Raw genomic sequence first — 21232 nt, forward strand, 5'->3', positions numbered from 1 at the left:
AGTTTGAATATGAACATGAACTTCTGGCTTCTCTTCATCATAATCGTCCATGGGTCGTGGTCGTGGAATTCGAGGAGCGATCATTTGTCGCGGTCGCGCGGCCATGTACGGAGAAAAAAGAGGAGCTTCAGGTAATTGACGTGTTAGTGGTTGCTCAGTGAATTCATGTGGTGCTTGTGTATCGCGTAGTGCTTGATACAACATACTGTTCGACAACGCTGGTGAAATTTGTGGCAACTCACGAGCCATTGGTTGAGTGTATGAAGGTACGAAAGATGATGTAGTTGGTGCACGAGGGGCTTCCAAAGGAGCTGAAGGCCGCAACAATTTCCTGATTTGATCGTTGTATTTCAACTCAGGAAGCGCTGTTACTTTTTCTTGTTGTTGAACTACTGGTTTTGCAATACTTCGTTCCATAGCTGGCACTTCAGCACCTTGCTCCAACATCGGATAAGATTGAGGAGCCTCTCTGAAGGAGGAAGTTCTTTGCGGACGTTCGTCGTATGGCATCGAGTAAGGAGAAGAAGCTATTTCTTGAAATTGAGCCATCTCTTTTGGTGTTGGTTCTTGAATCTGCGACATGGTCCTTGGTTGAACTTGTTCTTGCTCCATTGGAAGACGTTGTGGTAAACCTCTTGTTTGTGGAGCTGTTTCTTCCAGCATTTGTGGATGAGGTGGATAGAAAGAAGAAGGTTTAGTGAACATCTGAGGTTGCGGAGGTTGGATAATTTCTTCACCGCGTGGTTGGAACATCTCATCTGGTTGTTGTTGTTGTGGGAACATCGAAGCAACTTCTTGTTGTGGAAACATTTGGGTTGCTTCTTGAGGTTGCATCACCGGTGGTGCTTGTTGTGCAGCACGTCTTGAGAATGAAGCAAAATTGGAAAAACCACCCTGAAATCTTCTTGAGAAAGCGCGTTGAGGGAATTCTTCCATTGATCGCATCTCTTGCTGTGGCTGTTGTTGTGAAACTTCCATTGGTTGTTGCAAGACTTGTCGTGAGTACCCAGGTTGTTGTGCCACATCCATGGGTTGTTGCAAGATGTGTCTTGAATATCCTTGTTGTTGTTGTGAATACATTTTCATTGGTGAGATTTCTTGTTGCTGGAAGTACTGTGGCTGTTGTGCACGCTCGACGTAAGGTCGTCGAAAGGTCTTCATGATTTGCTGATCAACTTGTGGATATCTTCCGGTTGGTGCTTCACTGGTCACCTTCCCATAATTGTTGTTCAATGCAATGTTACGTTCATCTGGTAACGGTCCAGGGAAGATGTCGAAAGATTTACTGTTCAACCCAAGGATCCGTTGTGTTTTTTGACCAGCAGCAGCACGAAGCAATTGCAAGATAGGATTCTTCATAGCTTTGACACCATGAATTGTTGCTCTTGGCTCCCAATACGGTGGTTCATACATTTGTCGTTTGACCAACTTTAGAATCTTGTTTCGTTTACCAGAGAAATCTTCCACCTCTTCTTCCACACGTTTCTGGTGAATCACACCAAGGTTGTTCTCTACACTTTCAGGTATACGGATATCTTTCGTATATTCTTCTCCCAAAGAACGTCTTTCGCGTTGATGTTGGATTTCGTCACGTCTCTTCTCCGTTTCAATATTGACATGGATTTGTGGTTTGTATTCCCTATCGATTGAAGCAGGTTCCACGTGACTTGCGTATGAAGGAACAGGCATCTGTGATTGGTAGTAAGAATCGACCTGTCGTTTCTCTTTAGTAGGGATTTTCGATTTTCCACCATTTGATTCGACGTGGACTCGGACATGATCCATAATCTGTTCATCGTTATTTTCGTCCATAGCTGGCTTGAAAAATTGAGACATCTTTGTTTGGCCTTCATCATCTGACAAAGGAGGAATGGCGGTCTCAGACTCTTCGTTAACCTGAGACCGCTTTAGAATAAAAAATGGTCCCCGTCATTATTGTTGTTGACGTCGTCAACGGATCGTTTACCGACCACGTCGACATTGACGGTCGTTTTATGAGGACGGCGTGCGGCATATGGGAAAGGGGCGTAATCATATGGGACATCTGAATGTCTGTAAGCGTAAGATGGTTCAGCTGAAACTTGACGTTTTGAACGAACTGCGTTTCTCACTTTGGCAATACGACTGATGAATTTACGTTTAGAGATTTTGGAGATTTTATCAGTTTGTGATTTCTCTTCTTGGTTGACCATCCCTTGTTCAGGTGCTGGAAAGTCTTGACCACCGAAAGCTTGGCTTCCACCGAAAGCCTGGCTTCCTTCTTCAGCTGGCGCTTCCATTTGGGGTGCAGCTTCACCCTGCTCAGCTCCTTCCGCCGGTCCTGCTTGTTCCATTCCTCCTTCCAAGGTATCGCGTCCTGTAGCCATAGCTGTTGCTGGTCCATGCATTGGAACCATGTCACCTCCGTGAACAGCAGCTGGTGCTCCTGCGTAGCCTGCTCCTGTATAACCTGCTCCGTATCCTCCAACGTATCCACCGGCGTGTCCAGCTACGGCAGCTCCGTCAGCGTGCTCTCCTGCATGGAAGAAGCCCATACCTCCTTGATACATGAATCGATGTTCAGGTACACCGACATACGTACCAGCGTTAGTGACCATGGATCCCATATGACTGAGGTGAGCAGCAGGGTGCATCATGAATGTATCATGAGATTTCAAGATGGGTTGACTGACTGCTGGAGGTGGTTGATGGAAAACGAGAGGGGGTTGATGATAAACAACAGCTGGCCTATGGACAATTACTGGTGGCTGATGATAAATGATTGGTGGTCGTCTGATAACTAAGGGTGGCCTGTGAACGATAATTGGTGGACGATGGTAGATCTCTGGGGGTGGATGGTAGATGACAGGTGGTCTTTTGACGACAATATCATTTTTCTTGGATTGCTTAGCTTTGACTTTTTTGCTTTCTGCATCTTCATCTTCTTCTACTTTCTCCTTCTTGGAAAGTTTGTGTAAAAGTGATCTCTTTGGTCGACTTTTTGTCTTGGATTTCTTGTCAGCGTTTCCAGCGGCTGTTGCATCTGCAGGAGCATCAGCACTGTCAGCAACGTCATCTCTTGTTGCTCCAACATCAGTTGCTGGTCGAGTACTTTCCTCACCCCCACTTAAAACATGATCTCCAATAGCTTCGTTTCCAGGGACAACTCCTACAACATCTCCTTCACCTGCGTGACCTGCAAAGCTTCCTGCAAAACCAGGTTGTCCCGCAAATCCTGCACCATATCCTGCAGCGTAACCTGCATGACCGTATCCACCAGCATAGCCTGCACCGTATCCACCGGCAAGACCATCACCTAAGCCGTTACCAGTAGCACCGTAACTGCATCCATAACCGAAGCCTTCATGAGCACAATCATCACCATAAGCATGATGCCCAGCGGTAAACGTCTCACCACCAACATGATGAAGGTTGCTTGCCACGTGCTCGTATACTGGATGTGTGACGTATTGATCATGTGACTCAACGAAAGGTTGATGAACAGCTGGTGGTGGAGTATTGAAGACCACAGGTGGTTGATGGTACACAATGTCTGGTCTGTGGACAACAACAGGTGGTCTGTGAACGACAACTGCTGGTCGTCGAATGATGACATCAGGTCTGTGGACAATCAAATCAGCACGATGAACAATTTCTGGTGGTTGATGATAAACGATATCGGGTCTTGCGACGATGACTCTGTTCTTCTTACCACCTTTCTCATTCTTTGGGTGTGGGATGTGTGATCGATAACCATGACCACCACCATAACCGCCACCGTGTCCACCTCCGTATCCACCGTGTCCGCCGAATCCTCCGTGATGTCCGAATCCACCGAAGTGGTGTCCAAAGCCACTGAATCCGTGTCCACCAAATCCACCACCGTGACCGCCATAGCCGCCTCCGTGACCGCCATAGCCGCCTCCATGACCGCCATAGTCGCCTCCGTGACCGCCATAGCCGCCTCCGTGACCACCATAGCCGCCTCCATGACCACCATAACCGCCTCCATGACCACCATAGCCGCCACCGTAGCCTCCATGGCCACCATAACCGCCGTAGCCGTGGTCTCCGTGATGTCCCATATCATGACCTTCATAGTGTCCTCCGTAGCCAGTATGTCCTCCGTGACCGTGTTCAATAGAAGAACCAACTAACTCATGGTGAGCATGAGCAACATAGTTATCGTGTGAAACAACGTTTGGTCTGTGAACAACTGGTCCTGGTTGGTTAAAAACAACGGGTGGTTGGTGGTAGATGACAGATGGTCGATGAACCAAGACAGGGGGTTGATGAATGACCACTGATGGTCTATGAATAACAATATCAGGACGGTGTACAATGATATCTGGACGATGATAAAGCTCAGGTCTTGGATGGAAGACAATATCAGGTCTTGAAACGACAACGTGTTGCTCGTCAGCATGTGGTCCATGACGATGGTTGCCACCCCAACAATGATCACCATAGCAACCGTGATCACCACCGTATCCATGACCACCATAACCGCCATATCCTCCATGACCACCGTAGCCACCATAATCACCTCCGTGGCCACCATAACCACCTCCTTGGCCACCATAACCACCTCCGTGACCACCATAGCCACCGTACCCTCCGTCTCCGTGTCCGTAACCTCCGTAGCCATGGCCGCCGTAGCCACCACCATGGCCAGATCCTCCATAGCCGCCACCGTGACCACCAAAGCCGTGTCCACCGAAGAAACGTTTACTTGCAGTGACTGATTTGGAATCTTCCTTTTTGTCAGATTTTCCTTTGTCTTTCTTAACTTTTTCTTCTTTTCCTTCGACTTTTTCCTTCTTGAAGCCACATCCGTGACCACCACAGTCTCCAGTTTCTATGGCAACGTTATTGTTGTATCCAACACCCACATTTAAGTCACCTCCATAACCATGGCCTCCGTAGCCATAGCTACCGTATCCATATCCATGACCACCATAACCGAGGCCACCATATCCGTAACCATGACCACCATAGCCATAACCTGAAACTCCATCGCAATCACTGCTTCCATAGCAACCGTTATCAAAATTGTTGCCAACGTGAGTTAAGTGAGATCCAACGTGAACGGGGATGTGGTGTGTGACGTAAGCATCATGTGATTGAACAACTGGTCGATGGACAAGTGGTGCTGGTTGATGGAAGACAATGGGTGGTTGGTGAACCAAAACGTCTGGCTTGTGAACCACATAATCAGGTCTGTGAACGACAACTGGCGGACGGTGAATGACTAGAGGTGGTCTGTGAACAACCACTGGAGGTCTGTGTACAACTTCTGGTCGTTGATGGAAAACGATGTCTGGTCTTGCAACAACTGTCACGTGATGTTTCTTGGAACCCTTCTTGGATTTCTTGGAGACTTTAGATCTGGTTGATGGATTTTCTTCTTTGACTTCTTCTTTCTCTGGAGTTTCGATGGCGTCTTTTCCGTAACCGAAACCACCAACACCTCCATGGAAACCACCGCCGAATCCCGCTCCATATCCAGCACCGAATCCACCTAAACCTGCGCCGTGGCCAATTCCACCATACCCTCCTTCAGCGTATCCGTTGAAGCACCCTGGTTGTTCATCATGGCATGGGTAGTATCCAGCGCCAAAGGTTTGTCCACCAGTGTGTTCAAATTGCGAACCCACATGAACAGGGACGTGATGCTCAACAAACATGTCATGTGATTGATGAATAGGCTGGTGAACCACTGGATGTGTTTGATGGAAAACAATAGGCGATTGATGAATGCGAAGTGGTGGCTTGTGAACCACAACTGCTGGTCTGTGAATGACAACATCTGGTCGATTGATGACAATGTCTGGTCGATGAACGACTACATCAGGACGATGAATGATTTCTGGTCGTTGATGAAAGATGACATCTGGTCGATGGATAACAGTGACGTGATGTTTCTTCTCAGCTTTCTCAACTGTGGATCGTTTTTCTTCACGTTCGTCTTCATCTAATTCTTCGTCATCATCATCTTCAGTGACGTCACGACGAACTTTGTGGTGTGAATGGTGTGATCGTTTCTTCGCTTTTTCAACGTGTGATTTGCCATAAGCGTGCACAGCATTAGGACTTGCGTGAGCTGGTCCTGCAATGCCGTGTCCGTCGAAGGAAGCAACGTGTCCCCCGTATCCTGCGATACCGTGACCGTAGCCTTGTCCAACACCATCATGGGAATAGACAGCACCACCAACTCCGGCGACGCCAGCATCTCCGACCACACCACCGCCGACACCGTGGTGGTAATCCAAGACACCACTTCCAAATCCCGCTCCGTTAGCACCGTGATCACCTGCACCAACAGCGAAAGCTCCGGTTCCGTGATGTCCTCCATATCCGAAGGAGACGTGGTCACCATGACCAGCATATCCAGCACCTCCGTATCCAGGACCTCCATTGAGACCGATACCATGGTAACCAGCTCCTGCATCAGCAGCAACACCATCAGCATAAGCAGCAGTGTGAGCGCCACCGTATCCTGCACCTACATGTCCACAATCGGCACCATTGGCTGCTGCGTGGCCATCGCAATCAGCATAATAACCACCGTGTCCTGCAGTTGTTCCAACATGCTCCCAGTGTGAATCGACGTGTTCGTGTGTAGCGTGCGTGACGTAAGCATCATGTGACACAACCTCTGGACGATGAACGTGTGGAGGTGGTTGATGGAACAAGATTGGTGGTTGATGTAATAAAACAGCAGGTCGATGCACCAAGACAGGGGGTTGATGGATAACCACTGATGGTCTATGGATGACAACATCAGGACGATGAACAATAATATCTGGGCGATGATAAAGTTCAGGTCTTGGATGGAAGACAACATCGGGTCTGTACAAGACAGTGGTCTGTGTACCACCAGTGGGTCCACCACGGTAGTTTCCTCCCCAACCACAGTGATCACCAACACAACCGTGATCACCATATCCATAACCTGCATGATGTCCATATCCTCCACCGTATCCGTAACCACCTCCGTAACCATGACCACCGTAGCCTCCGTAACCATGGCCGCCATATCCGTATCCACCAACGTGTCCACAGTCAGCGCCATCAGCAGCTACATGGCCATCACATCCAGCGCCATTTCCACCAAGTCCTGAATGAACTCCACCAGCGATACCACCAACACCACCGTCGTGGTATAGACCACCGTGGTCTGCAAATCCACCGACAAATCCATGTCCTGGGAATAATAAGAACAGTAAATTTGATGGCAAAATGTTCAAAAGATTTCAAAACTTCTTTAGATTGGAAACCTACCCAGCTGGTTTAACTTTTAAAAGACCAATCAACCATTGACAGAAAAATATAATTGTTGCACCTTCTTCGAGATGGTTTGTTTAGCATGAAAACGAAGCAATACCGTATGAAAGGATTCAAGCATAAATTTGAAAAAAAACCGCTACGAGTAAAGAAAGATGTGATGTGAAGATGGCCTAAAAATTTTATGGTATACCTTTTGAAACTTTCGCAAAAAATCACAAAAACTATCAAAATAGAAAAAGAGACAAATGTTTACCTGCGGCACCACTGACACCAACGGCAATATGTCCACCCCCTAGGATTTGTTTCTTGGTAGCTTTTGTGTGTTTTTCTTTCTTCTTGTGAAGACTCTTCTTGTGTGGTTTTTCCACTTTCGATTTCGTCTCCGCGTGTTCTTCCTCTGGCTCTTCTGGTTCTGGTTCGTTGATCTCATTTCGTCCAACAGCTGCTCCGTACCCATGGCCGAATCCACCGTAACCTCCGTAAGCATGGCCGATTCCACCGTAAGAACCACCGTAGCCAGCGTATCCATGACCATAGCCGCCTAAACCGCCATAACCACCGGCGAATCCACCGATACCCGTTCCAGCACCGAATGGAACAGAGTTACCACCGTTGACTGGGAAATCGAATTCTTCTTCACCGAAGTTTGTTGGACCACAATCTTCAGAACCATCAGCACATTCGTTGGTTCCGTATGAAACAGAGTGTCCCATGTTTGAAACGTGTCCGAGAACAGCAGGAGTGGTGGTCATTCCACCAACGTGTTGATATTCAGATCCATGGTACTCAGGTACTGGATGGGTAACGTACATATCGTGCGAAACAGCGTGTGGTTGGTGAACCATTGGTCCTGGAGTGTTGAAGACGACAGGTGGTTGATGTAAGATGACGTCTGGTTTGTGCACAATAACTGAAGGTCTGTGAACAACCACTGGTGGACGATGGATGACGACATCAGGTCTGTGTACAACAACTGGTGCCCTGTGTACGATTTCCGGTGGTTGATGATAAATGATATCAGGACGTGCGACGACCACGTGGTTTCGTTTTTCGGCTTCATCTTTGTGTTCATCTTACATCTAATTCTTCGTCGTCTTCATCCTCTTCTTCTTTCAAGGAACGTCGAACTTTTGGATGGACAATGGATGATCTTTTGAACTCTCCTTGTGGTAAGCGTCCCATTGGTCCCTCTTCTGCTGCTTCTCCTGCAAAGAAATTGAGAGGAAGTTAGTTGAAAAGTAAGTCAAAAGTAAAAAGAAGACATGGAAACATGAAATATTGATTTTTTTTATCAAATACACGAATAATTCAGAGCTATATTTAAAACTAATTAAAAGCAAAGATAGAAAAAAATGACTGCCAATGTTTATCAGTCAAATTGTTTAGTCGTCAAATGATAATGATGTATTTTAATCGTCACTGGATTGGTTGATTGTTAAAAGACGAATGGTTAGTCAGCTGAGAGTGTAGAAAAGAACATGTGATGAATGGTGAAGTGTGAATACAATGAAAAACGATTAGATGGTGAAAACTCAATAAATGCAGTCAGAATATTATATTATATATGTTAATGATGAAAAAGTTAGATGAATGAATGGATAGAATGGTTAGATTCGTAGGTGACAGATGATTGGTTTGGTGATGAAGGAAGCTTATGACAATTCGATACCAACAAAGTTAAAGTATTTGTAATCAGTTTCCAGAAATGTGATTGAACATTTTCCTGAGAGAAAACAATCATCTGCAAGTTGTTGGCGATCATCATAAGCTTCCAAAAATGGAATGGAATGGTTTGTATGGCGTTGATGAAGGGATGGATGGAGGGTCAGTCGTCAACATTGTCGGTTAGTCGGTCGGTTGGCAGCCATTGCATGAAATACGTATCTCTAACCTTGGTTAGGGAAGCCAGCTTCGGGAGCAGGGCCAAGATTTCTTTCATAGCCTTCGGAAGGACCAGGATTTCGTTCGAAACTTTCTGGTAAGAGTTCACGTCTTGATCCCATTGCTTCGTGAAGAGGAGACGATGTTCCTGGCATTCGCCCGAAATTGTCCAAAGCTTCGTTACCGTAGCTTTCTCCTCTTTGAACGCCCATAAAACCTGTGTTATGTCCAGCAAATCCATGGTCAAATCCTTCATTGGCTGCAGGACCATAAATGTGATTACCATAGCCGCTTTCCATTGGTGCATGACCAACGAAGCCGGCACCATGACCAGCGTATCCAACACCACGATCAAATCCTATACCATGGCCCATACCCAATTCATGACCGAAAGCGTGGCCGACTGGTTGATGAGCAAATCCACCATGTTGGAAGCCTCCTGCCATGTCGTTGGCAACAGGAAGGCCACCATGTTCAACGAAAGGTGCATGGTCACCGAGAGGACCAGCATAAGAAAGATGTTCATTGCCGTAATCACGATATCCCATTGGTGGAGCTGGCCCATATCCACGCTCATCGTAGAATCTCGAGTGTGGATAGTTGGAGATAGGACCATGAGGAACACCGACGTAACTACCAACTTTGTTGACGACTGACCCCATATGTTGATAAGTGGCTGATGGATGAACACGGAATGAATCATGAGAGACGAGTAAAGGTTGTTGGACTGCTGGAGGTGGTTGATGAAAAACGAGAGGGGGTTGATGATAAACGACAGCTGGCCTATGGACAATGACTGGAGGCTGATGATAAATGATTGAAGGGCGATGAATGAGAAGAGGAGGTCTGTGCACCACGATGTCAGGTCTGTGGTAAATCTCTGGAGGTGGATGATAGATGATCGGAGGTCTGCTGACGACTACGTCTTTCTTCTTCTTTTTGCCTTTGGTGTAGTCCTCTTGTGTAGTATTGGTCTTAGAGATGACAGTTCGTTTGGTTGTAGGTTTTGGAATGTTTGATCGAGCATTAACGGAAGCTTGCTCAGGCTCATTTTCAGCTGTTGGTGAAACATTGACCTCCTGTTGTGGTTCTTTGTTGTCACAAATGCAGTCTTTTTTACCGGCACACGAACAACCTGTATCAAGGTGATGAGGCATTACGTGGTAATCATGCACGTGGTGCGTGACAACTCGATGATGGTGCACGACAGGGTGTACAATGATTGGTGCTTGATGAACCACAACAGGTGGCTTGTGAACAACAATCGGCGACTGATGGTAAACGACCGGTCGTCGATGGATGACTATGGGTGCACGGTGAATCACAATGTCTGGTCGATGGATGATATCTGGAGGTTGAGGAACAAGGATGTCTGGACGATTAAAGACACGTTCGTCTGTTCGATGCTCACAATGAACAAGAGGGACTTGATCGACACATCCTGCTCCTCCTACACCTCCTGCATACCCTCCACCAACACCGACAGCACCTCCCGAAAGACCTGGACAATCAGGATCGCAGTGATCACCACAGTCTAAACATCTAGATGCGATGTCTTGCTTTTTAAAAGCAGTCTTATTAAATTTACCTTCTTCGATGTGAGCTCGTTTTGAATTGTTGTTGTCAGGATCACAGAGACAGTCTCGTTTGCCCTGACATTCACATCCTGAATGCTGGATTTGTGGTTCGATATGATAATCATGTACATGGTGGGTGATGATTCTATGATGATGGACTACTGGGTGCACATAAACCGGTGACTGATGCACAACTACTGGCGGCTTGTGCACAACAATCGGATTTTGGTGATAAAAAACTGGTCTTCTATGAATGATGATGGGCTTTCGGTGGATAACAATATCAGGTCTGTGAACGACATCTGGAGGTTGTGGAACCACAATATCCGGCCGATTTACCACCGTTTCGTGATGACCAACATGATGTCCACAATCACCATAACCTCCTTCACAACCACCTAAGTTGCCAACGTATCCATGATTACCATAGGCTCCACCATGTGCGTAACCACCGAAGCCACCGTATCCACCGATGCCACCGTATCCACCGCCATATCCGCTACCATAACCAGTAGCAACCGTTCCGTACCCGTATCCAGAACCACCATGTGCGAATCCAGCGATACCAGCGCTGATTCCTCCTCCATAACCTCCAAGATGACCATCAGCTAAACTGAGGTCACCAGCTCCGAAATGATGAGAGTCGAAACAATCAGTAGGACAGGAGTTTCCACAACTTAAACAACGAGCAGAGATGTCTTGCTTCTTTTCCGCATTCGACTTATGATGAAGTCGTGACAAGTGAGATTTCTTTTTGTGGTGATGTGCTTTAGTGACACTGGATCTGCTGGCTGCTGGTGCTTCTTCAACTGGACGACTTTCTGGCTGTTGAGGAGATTCTTCAGTTGAACGAGTTTCTGCATTGGATGCATCCTCGTTTGTAGAGCTTTCTTCGTCGCCTTTTTCCGCCATTGCTGTTAATTCTTCAACTGACGGTTGATGTCCGTTGGGGAAGAGGTGTCCGACAGGTGAATCAGACGTCTCTTCCAAATTATCTTTGGGCTGTTCGAAATTCTGTGCTGCGTCTTCTGATGAGATTTGTTCATCAGGCGATTCACTTGCATTCTCTGTTGGCGGTGAACTTTCAATGTTGTCTTTGCGCTGTTGGTGATGATGCTCTGATGAGAGAAAAGAGATAAGAAGACATGCAAAACACATAACACACAACAAGTCATGCACATTAAACACACAAAAACATTTAGATAATAGAAGATTAATCAGAATTACCTTTCATGATAAATTTAGCAGTTTTAGCAGGTTCGGGGATAATAATAGATCGTGTGTAAGCATTTGTGTCGACAAAGTCACGTTTGTTTAGTTTGTCGTCAGTCGTGTCGTCGTCATCGTCGCGATCATCGTCACTGTCGGCGTCGTCGGCAGAACTTTCCTCTTTGTCGTTGATCTTGGAGCGAGCAAGACCGACACCTACATGGTTCATGCCTTTCATTTTACCGTACTGTTTCAATCCATACACATCACCTAAACCTTGATCGAAGTAAGTGCTACCACGTTGGTATGGTTCATGGTTACCGTAATCTTCGTGTTGAGTGTCGAAGACGCCTTCACCATTGTAGTTGTCATAGAGACCGTGACCAAGACCCAATTGTCCTGGATGGTGATGGAAAGCTCCACCGAATGAATGGTGGAAACCAAGTGCTGAGTCATCAAAACCAACACCGTGGTTCAAGATGTTACCACTGTAGCCATGATCAGCTTCACCGAACCCTCCATAACTACCTGCATATCCGTGTTGTCCTAAACCTTCTTCTGAGAGGCCACCTAGATCACCAGCATGTCCAGATCCACCGAGGTTTCCCATCAATGCAGGGCCATAATGATGATGTCCGTGATGGTGACCGTGAAAGGAAGCAGCGTGGTCCAGATATTCCAAATCGGAATGCACGTGGTGTAGGTGTGGTCGGTGGGCGTACACATCGTGTGAGTGGAAGTGCGGTTGGTGGACGATAGGAGCCGGTGTTTTGAACACAACATCCGGTTGGTGCACGTACACAGGTGGTCGATGGATGACGACAGGAGGTTGGTGGACGATGATAGACGGACGTTGGATAAGGAGCGGTGCACGATGGATGACAATGTTGGGTCGATGGATCACCTCTGGTGGTGGGTGAAACACAACACCTGGACGATGAACCACAATCTCGTGTGCTCCACTTTCAAGGTTGTGGAATTCAATGTTACCTCTTTTGCCACCTGTCACATCAACTGTCTTATTGTTAGGTTTGTTGATTGTGTTTCGTTTGACTAACTGATCAGCTGGTCCGATGGGAATTAAGTTGTCTGTATCGTCATTATCGTCAGTAGTAAGTAAGTTAGAACGTGTTTGTATGGGTTGTTCAATAGATGGTGTGTTGTTGATGGTATCTAAAGGAGAAGGGGATGCATAATCAGATGATGGACTCGTCCCCTCCATAAGAGGTTCCGCATGCATAAATTGAGAAGGACCAAAATCATGCAACATTCGAGGAGGTCCGACATACTGTTGAGCCGTTCTCACAACTGAACCCAAATGTTGTGCAACAAAACTAGGATGCATAATGAATGAATCATGAGAAACGAGTAAAGGCTGTTGGACTGCTGGAGGTGGTTGATGGAAAACGAGAGGGGGTTGATGATAAACGACAGCTGGCCTATGGACAATAACTGGAGGCTGGTGGTAAATGATTGAAGGGCGATGAATGAGTATGGGCGGTCTATGAATAACTATATCTGGTCTATGATAAACTTCTGGCGGAGGATGATAGATAATAGGCGGTCTGTTGACGACCACATCTTTTTTTATACCTTTTCTCTCCACCAACGAACGTCTTGATCTTGACAGTAAACGGTGAATATGATGTCTCTTTTGTTTCTTAGTTTTCTTTTGTGAATGAATGATGGATTTCCTCATGCCGATCACATTTCCATCATCAGTGTTCAGATTGAGAACTTGAACGGAGCGTCCACCAAACATCCCTTCAGTGAGAGGAGCTTCACCGTCATGACTTGATAGAGCACCTGTTGTTTCACCTACTAATGGAGAATTATATCCTACAAGTTGACCATCAGTTAAAGAAGGTCCAATTACTTGATTAGTAGAGGTTAAAGTACCGAACGTTTGGCGAGCGCTGGGTAAATAACCGAACGAATGAAGAGGTGTGTGGACAAACGAGCCGTGGTGGGACACATGTGAGCCAATGTGTTGTAGTTGAGGAACAGTGACAAATTGATTTTGCTGATGAACAATAGGTTGGCTGAAATGTGGTGATGGTTGATGGAAAATCAAAGGCGGTTGTTGATACATTACTGGTGGTCTATGCACAATAACTGGCGGTTGATGATAAACAATAGATGGGCGTTGAATAACTAGGGGCGGTCTATTAACAATGATAGGAGGGCGGTGAATGATCTCAGGTGGCGGGTGATAAATAACATCAGGGCGGTTTACAACAACTGCATTCTTTTTACCACCTTTTTCTGTCTTGTCTTTCTCCTTATGAAGTCCTTTCAACGTTTTACGAAGTCTCTTTATGATGAGCTCGCTTTTCTTACGGGCGATATGTCCTCGCTTAGTTTTATGTTCTACACTAACACTTTGATTCTTGACACTTCCTGTCGAGGTGGAGAGCTTCACACCTGATGGGTTGTCGAAACTAATACTTTTGCTTTTGGAGATTTCGATATTTAGTCCATGTGGTTTGTCATCGGCAACTACGGGAACTGTCGTATTGACAATGTTGTTATCCAGAGGTGAGGCGGCGCTCGAATTCGGCTGATCTTCTTTGATCTTAAGGGCAGGTGTTGTTTTATTATCACTTGACGATGGGAGTTGATCTTTCTTGAATGGGTGTCCATCATTACTGGAAGAATAATCGTCGTCATATTGTTTACGTTCGATATGCGGCTCCTCGTGAAGCGGTGCATCTTGGGTAAGCGAGGCTCCTTCACTGTCATGCGCAGACGCGCCATGCTGTTGGTCTTGTAAATACAGATCAGGTCGCGCGACGTCACCTAAAGGTAGTAAACTTCCAAACTTCTTGATGGTCGCTTCTTGAGATCGCGATAATTTCGTAAATTCTTCTTCCTCTTCCTTAGCTTCGTCTTGCTCAGAAGCTTGTTGTATAGTGTCACCATGCAACTCTGGTTGTTGTGGACGCTCCATCTTCGCAACACCTCCTGTCGTTCCTTCCAATTGTGCCAACGATTTGGCAATCCCGTTTTCCCCTTGAATTTCAGGAAGCGTTTCTCCAGTAATGGCTTTGTTAGTGAGTCCATCATTGGCTGAAAATTCCGGATTCTCGGTAAGGGATTTCTGTAAAGCGATATTTTCGTCATTTCTTATTTGCCTTGGCGTTTCATCTAACCGAGATCCGAATGCGTCGGATTGTGGCTGGTCAGTAAAGGATTTGGTAGCAGGACTATTGACGACAGCATCAGGTAAACCGGAGTCAGTTCCTGGAATCTCAAATCGTGTTTTACCGGTCTCCTCTCTAAACGAATGGAAAATGTCAATTGTATTTAATATGCATTTTAAAGTGTTTGGTGATGGAAAGGGGTTAGATATTGGATATTGGATAAAAAAAATTGACTGAATTGTTGAGATTTCATTTTAAATCGAGAGGATTTCCAAGTTTGTTTATATTTTCAGAAAATTTAAGTGTTTTAAAAGAATAGAAATGTTTTGAAATTGTTTTATTTTGAACATAGTTTGTTTCAATTAAACAAAAGTAACAAAAACAATTTTCACTTTTGGGTATAAGTGAAACAGAAAATGAAAACAGAGAATTGTTCCTTTTGTTTCATGCTCAATAGACAAACAAATTGTAATGAGAAGAAATCAAGACTTCTTTGTTGTGAAAAAGATTTTATAGAAAGTAAACAATCAAAGGTAATATGATAAAATCGAAATAGACCCCCTAAAAAGTCAAAGCCACATACAGATGAAAATGAGACCAAGCAAAATAGTGAAGAAAGAAATACTTCTTCTAGGTCATCAACAAAAGCTGACTTTGATTTATAAGAATACTCTTTATGGTGAAAATCAACCAAATCACAAGAATATATCTAGTGTGAGAATTTTTCAACAAGAATAAAGATTGGAAAAAAAAGGAGGATACTTTTAACAAAAGATTAATTAACAAAGGAGGCATTCACAAATGATGAACATCGACTCTGGAGACACAGGCGTATGTTGAAAATTAGGTTAAAATGTGCTAACTCATAGACCACTCGAATAAAATCTGTCTTGAATATTTTTTTCAGTAAAACAAAGCATGTGAAAAATAAGAATGTGTTAAGATCTCACCCTCAGTTTGGACAAATTTCTAAGCATAAATCACCCTCAGCTAAAAACACTATTCTTATAGAAAAATCGTACGCGTTCTTATTGTTTAAATACAAAAGAAGTTTTCATAAACGCTGAAAATGTAATATATTGGAAGGCGGCAAAACCTCTCTCTTTTGGAGTTCCGAGAATGCTGGAGAATTACAAGAATAATTTTATCAGATCTATTTTCGATATGTAAAGCTTGAATTTAGCCAAAGTAAAAGGCTGTCCAAAAATCGAATGAAATAGAAATCATAGCGTAAATGTTTACTATTAACTATTTAGACTCGATTCAGTTTTTAGCAAAATAGGTATGCAAATTGTATACCAAGATAAGGAGTCTCGTAAGAACAACTTCACCCAAAAACGCCAAAAAGCAAGAACAAAAACAAGAACAATTTGAGAAGAGCAAGAGAATCAGAGCATTTGAATCACCGAATTACAATAATGCTCAAAGTGGTAAAAAAGGGTAAAAGGGTAAAAGTCTAAAAAAAATAAAGATAAGAACAATCTGAAAAGAAAACAAAATGCTGAACGGTCGACATAGATTTATAGGTTGGTTCATAGTAAAGAAAAGTACATTTATTGGACTAATTTGTTAGAAGTTTTGGATGCCTGATAAAAAAACTTAATGTTTAGAACTTCGTGGAACCTTGGCTGTTCAACATAATTGTCATTCTTAAATTCAAGATTGTTAAAGAACAAATTTTCGACAACCTCGTGGAATCAAGAGAAATGAAATTAAGATCTAAGACTGTAAGAAAAAAAGGAGTATGTTCTTACCTATAACGAACTCCATGTTCTTTGCGTTGGCGGTGTCGTCCAAAATGATCACGCTTCTTGAATTCGTGTACCATATCACTAAACGGTCCATGGTAACTGCTGTGGAAACGGGCATTTTCACGTAATCCAAAAGTATTATCATCCAATGAATCATCAAATCTTGAAGATTGGCGCGCTCTCAAACGATCAGGGTGTAGAGGAGAACGACGCTCTGGTAATAGGTCACTGTAACGCGATTCTAGACTCCGGATGCGGTCAGCTAAACGAGACTCGGGTGTCTCTGAGATAGGGTCCAGCAGTCTTTCACGTGCACGTTCGTCCTCGAGTCTTTTCAGTCGTTCCATCAGTAATAATTCACTATCAGGTAAGGCTGAACTCAAACGACTTAGACTAGCCTCTGAACTTAATCTGGATCCCAAAACTGAATCTATAGAGGACCGCCCATAACCTCTTTCTTCACGCCCGACACCCGGTAGAAGAGGGGTAGGTTCGCCACGTAAAGAGGGGAGTAAGGAGCGACCAAAACCATGCTCGAAACCGATATCACCACCACATCCGCCACCACCGCCCATACCGCCCATACCACCACCACAGCCACCTATACCATGACCCCACGTGGTTCCATAATGTGGAACATCAAAGAAGTGAGGCATTTCATGATGTTCCTCTTCATACATATCATCATCATAATCATGGTGGTGGTGTGGGTGGTGGAAGTGGCGCCGGTGGTGGTGGCCGTGGTGGTGATGATGATGTGGATGGTGGTAGTGCATCATCGGCTCATGAAACATCTCCATGTGATGACCTTGTTCATGACCATGAGATCCTGGTCTAGAAACTACTTGTAAAGAGGCTGGTTTAGCTTTCACTTTAACACCGGCAGAATTAGCATTGATTTCAAGGTCAGCTGATTTATCATCAACTTGAAAATGTGAGGGAGCTCCGCCATCTTGCATGTCATGAGTATCAGCTACTGCATGCTCGTCACCACGTTTTACTCTCAACTCCCTCACTGGGTAAATGTCACTTAATCTACCTATATGATTACGTTTCATGAGTAAAGTGTCTTTGTCAGTGCTTTGTAAGAGCTTAAGAATGTCATCAGTCTCAGTAACAAGATTATTGTCATTATTATTATTATCAGTCCTTTCAATATCAGTACGTTTCCGTTGATCATCTAAACCCATCATTTCACCATCATGAACGTCATGTTCAGGTCTATACTGTTTGGTCAACTCAGTGTCAGTCAGGGGGTGATCACTATTCGAATGCATACCTGAACGAAGCTGTGCATTTTCTTCTGCTTTCTCTTCGTGTCGTGTCTGCTCATCTTTCACCATGACAACATCATTTTGTGCTGACGTCAGCTTCGCTTGATGCAAATGACGCTTGGATGCGACTGTTTGATCAGCGACAGATTTGGAACTCTTAGAATCCTCATCATCGCTGGAGTCTTCTTCTGCAGAAGCATTACTGTCTTTTAGGATGGGAATTTCTTCACGTTTAACAATAGGGGCTTCCTCATAAAGCCCATCTCCTATCTCATCCTCTAAACTTCTCTTCGAACGTTTTATAAGTCTATCAGAACTGACGTCTGCGCGTATGACAGAAACAAATAAAAATGCTAATAGCAATAGTTTCAACCAGCATGGAGGTACAACCCCCATGTTCAAATGTCAAATAAAAATCCGTCAACTCCAATAATCCCAATTAAGTATTGTCACACATTATCAAAAATTCCAAATATTCGAAAAATAAATCTTGGACTTTATTATTTTTTTACATAAAAGTAGAAATTCGATCGAGATTGAAATTTCGTCTTTCGAGGAATAAATTCGGCATGTTTAACTGGTGACCTCAATGGCATACATTTCGTTTCGCCTCAGTGATTTAGCGGCCGCACATATTCAGTATAAACGATTCTTAAATGCATTTGATTTGTAGTAAAGTAACAAGCAAGTTCTTTTTTCTTTTTAATTTTTCAAACTGTTGAAACATTCTCACCAGCCGTCTACAAACAGGCAGTAAAATTGTACAACTTAAAAAAAATTACGCTGCAAGCTCGTCTGGAGAAAAAAATAAACTTTTGATTGCGCGCAGCAGAAATCTTCTTGGAAATTCACTGACAATCCAGGAAGGCAAAATTAATCTTTGAGAAAAACCAACATGCTTGCATCACTACGCATTTTTAATTTTAAAAAGTTTCTTTCTGCTCTCTTTTCATTTTATTCAAATCTTATTTCCCTGTATTGATTTTTACAACCATTTGTATTTCCCCAAGTATTTCTAAGACTAAAATCAGCTTAAATGTGATTTTCCAAACAATGTACACAAAGCAACCAGTCAAAAAACAGTCAAAAAGTAAGAGAAAAACTGACAAACCTCAAGAGGTGCCATCATTATTTTCGAGGTTTCCAGTCCACCAGGGTTTTCAGCAAACCAATCATTTCCCTCACATTCACCCTAAAAATGAAGATGACATTATCGGTTAGTTGATGGTAGCGTTCGTAGATTCAATGTGTATATTTCAAGCAGGACAATCTACCTTGCCCACGCATCAACTAACTTTCACTAGTGGCTAAAGTTTCCCCCGACAAATTTTTTCTCCCATTAAATCAAAAAAAGCACTAACCATTTCAAAAACTCAGCTCCATCATGACACATCAGGATAGTTCTGTAATGGTCCCTAGTATTATGGCAAAGTTCTCCTTTAACCAACTCATTTTATTTCTTAAGAATTCTGAAAGAATAAAGATAAAAATAGACGATGTACATGAAAAGTGGTTCTTTTTATGACGATAGTCAGTAAATGGTTCTTAGAAAACCTCCCGCGGGTGGATCACTATCAGCTGCAGTCATAAACTATAGTTCTTAGTATCTCAAACTCCTTTCATAATTAGACTTACATAGAATTCGTCAAATAAAGGCATATTGATGAAAAATACAACAAAAGTAGACTAAAAATACAAAATCCAGATGAAAAGTTCACTCCATGAAGAATTAGTAAATCGATTATTTGTGTTTCCAATTTTTCAATTGAAGAATTTAACATTCTGTTTTCCAGACAGTCAGCAGTTTATCATAAAAACTGCAACTGGCAATAACGGTTTCATCTTTGTTATCATTTTTTTGTTGTTCATAATCTAAACACCAATCCACACCATATGCTAAAGATTCATGTTTTTCATAGCTTGATTGTAAAACGGGGTTGGCTAAATCATTGTCATAGTTTATGACCTTAAACCCATTATGCATACAAGCTGCTAGTAAAGTATCATACCCATGTGGGTGCCATTTCAACCGCCAGACGCCACCGCCAGTTTCAAATTCACTTAATGGTTTTTTCATTGCTCGATTATCCCATACTATAATGTTCTCATCGTAACTCCCTGAGCAAAATACATGATCTCGCTTTGGATGACTTTGAATACTACACACACCCATTGAATGTCTTTTACTTGTTACAGATGCTCTCTCCGTTCCCATTCTCAAATCCCACATTTTCAGCAAACAATCATCAGCACCAGTATATAAGATATTCTCATTTACACGATCACAAGCCACTATCCATGCTTCAAGAGTGTGACCAGTCCATGAATTTAACAATTCGGGTCCACTTTCAGTAAGTTGTACAATAGCCAGGTCACCATTTGATAAACTATATGCTACTTTTTCTGGAGAATGAGTTTTGTACCAATCAACAGATAAGCAAAGAGCATCTTCATTGAGAACTAATGAATTGTCTTCTTTTAGTTGATCATCCACAACAGAATAAAAATGAACTATCCCTTTAGAATCAGCAGTACTTAAAATCTTTTGGTAACTTGACCGGTGCCATTTCATATCAAGGATAGCGTTTGTTTTTGTTGTACATAACCGTTTAACAGATTCACCGTTCTGTATTTTGTAAAGTAGCACAGATCCAACTCTTTCTGCTGGTTGATCATCACTTTTACGCTCTAATAATTGATAAGTTGCGCAAGCAAATACATCTTCTGATAAAGATTCAATGGAGTCAGCAGTTTGCTCTAATATTTCTTCGTGTATTATTTTCATCTCTAATAGCTAAATGATAAAATAGAATTATTTAAACAGAATACAGAATCCTTGGGCAGTTTTATTTTTTGAGGAGGGGTAGCAATATTTCATTATCATTTCAGAGGGATAAGTAAGAAAAATCCATTCTTTATGATTACCTTATTGTAACTAATTTTTGCGGGAATTAATTTTAGCATTTTTCCCGGTTTTTCGTCAAAATTGCCAAAATTTGAGCCCGCAAAAAATTTTGAGAGTTAAAAACCGCAAAAATTAATTACAATTTTTTCCAATTTTATCGAAAAATTTGAAAAATCCCTAGGAAAACGAAAGAAATTTGTCCAAAAAAGGACAAAACCGCGAA

At 43.4% G+C, this 21232-nt stretch overlaps 3 protein-coding genes across 3 annotated transcripts in view; all 3 read right to left on the bottom strand.

Moving 5' to 3' along the window:
* LOC136801601 (doublesex- and mab-3-related transcription factor dmd-4-like) overlaps window positions 1-19575 on the bottom strand; it is a 39219-nt gene extending 19644 nt beyond the window's left edge. Inside the window, exons 1-2 of the mRNA XM_067058241.1 lie at window positions 19466-19575; window positions 19216-19296 (exon numbers count right to left, since the gene is read on the bottom strand). The gene's annotated coding sequence lies outside the window, so the exon portion shown is untranslated. The remainder of the gene's footprint in view (window positions 1-19215; window positions 19297-19465) is intronic.
* On the bottom strand, window positions 1815-18654 carry LOC136801602 (uncharacterized). The gene is given in 7 exon segments (XM_067058242.1): window positions 1815-7186; window positions 7523-8342; window positions 8344-8474; window positions 9161-11845; window positions 11955-13109; window positions 13530-15214; window positions 16834-18654. Coding segments are annotated over 7 exon segments (13422 nt in total). The 5' UTR covers window positions 18501-18654; the 3' UTR covers window positions 1815-1907.
* Window positions 19576-19740: 165 nt separating the features above from the next.
* LOC136801600 (diphthine methyltransferase-like) lies at window positions 19741-20894 on the bottom strand. The gene has a single exon (XM_067058240.1). It carries the CDS (start codon window positions 20887-20889, stop codon window positions 19879-19881), a length of 1011 nt encoding a protein of 336 aa, XP_066914341.1. The 5' UTR covers window positions 20890-20894; the 3' UTR covers window positions 19741-19878.
* Window positions 20895-21232: the final 338 nt, after the last annotated feature.

This window comes from Clytia hemisphaerica, unplaced genomic scaffold (assembly GCF_902728285.1).
Source record: "Clytia hemisphaerica strain Z4C2 unplaced genomic scaffold, Clytia hemisphaerica genome assembly, whole genome shotgun sequence".
NCBI lineage: Eukaryota > Metazoa > Cnidaria > Hydrozoa > Leptothecata > Clytiidae > Clytia > Clytia hemisphaerica.

Coding starts and splice junctions, on each gene's coding strand:
- LOC136801600 (XM_067058240.1), bottom strand. CDS start 20,889: ATGAAAATAATACACGAAGAAATATTAGAGCAAACTGCTGACTCCATT.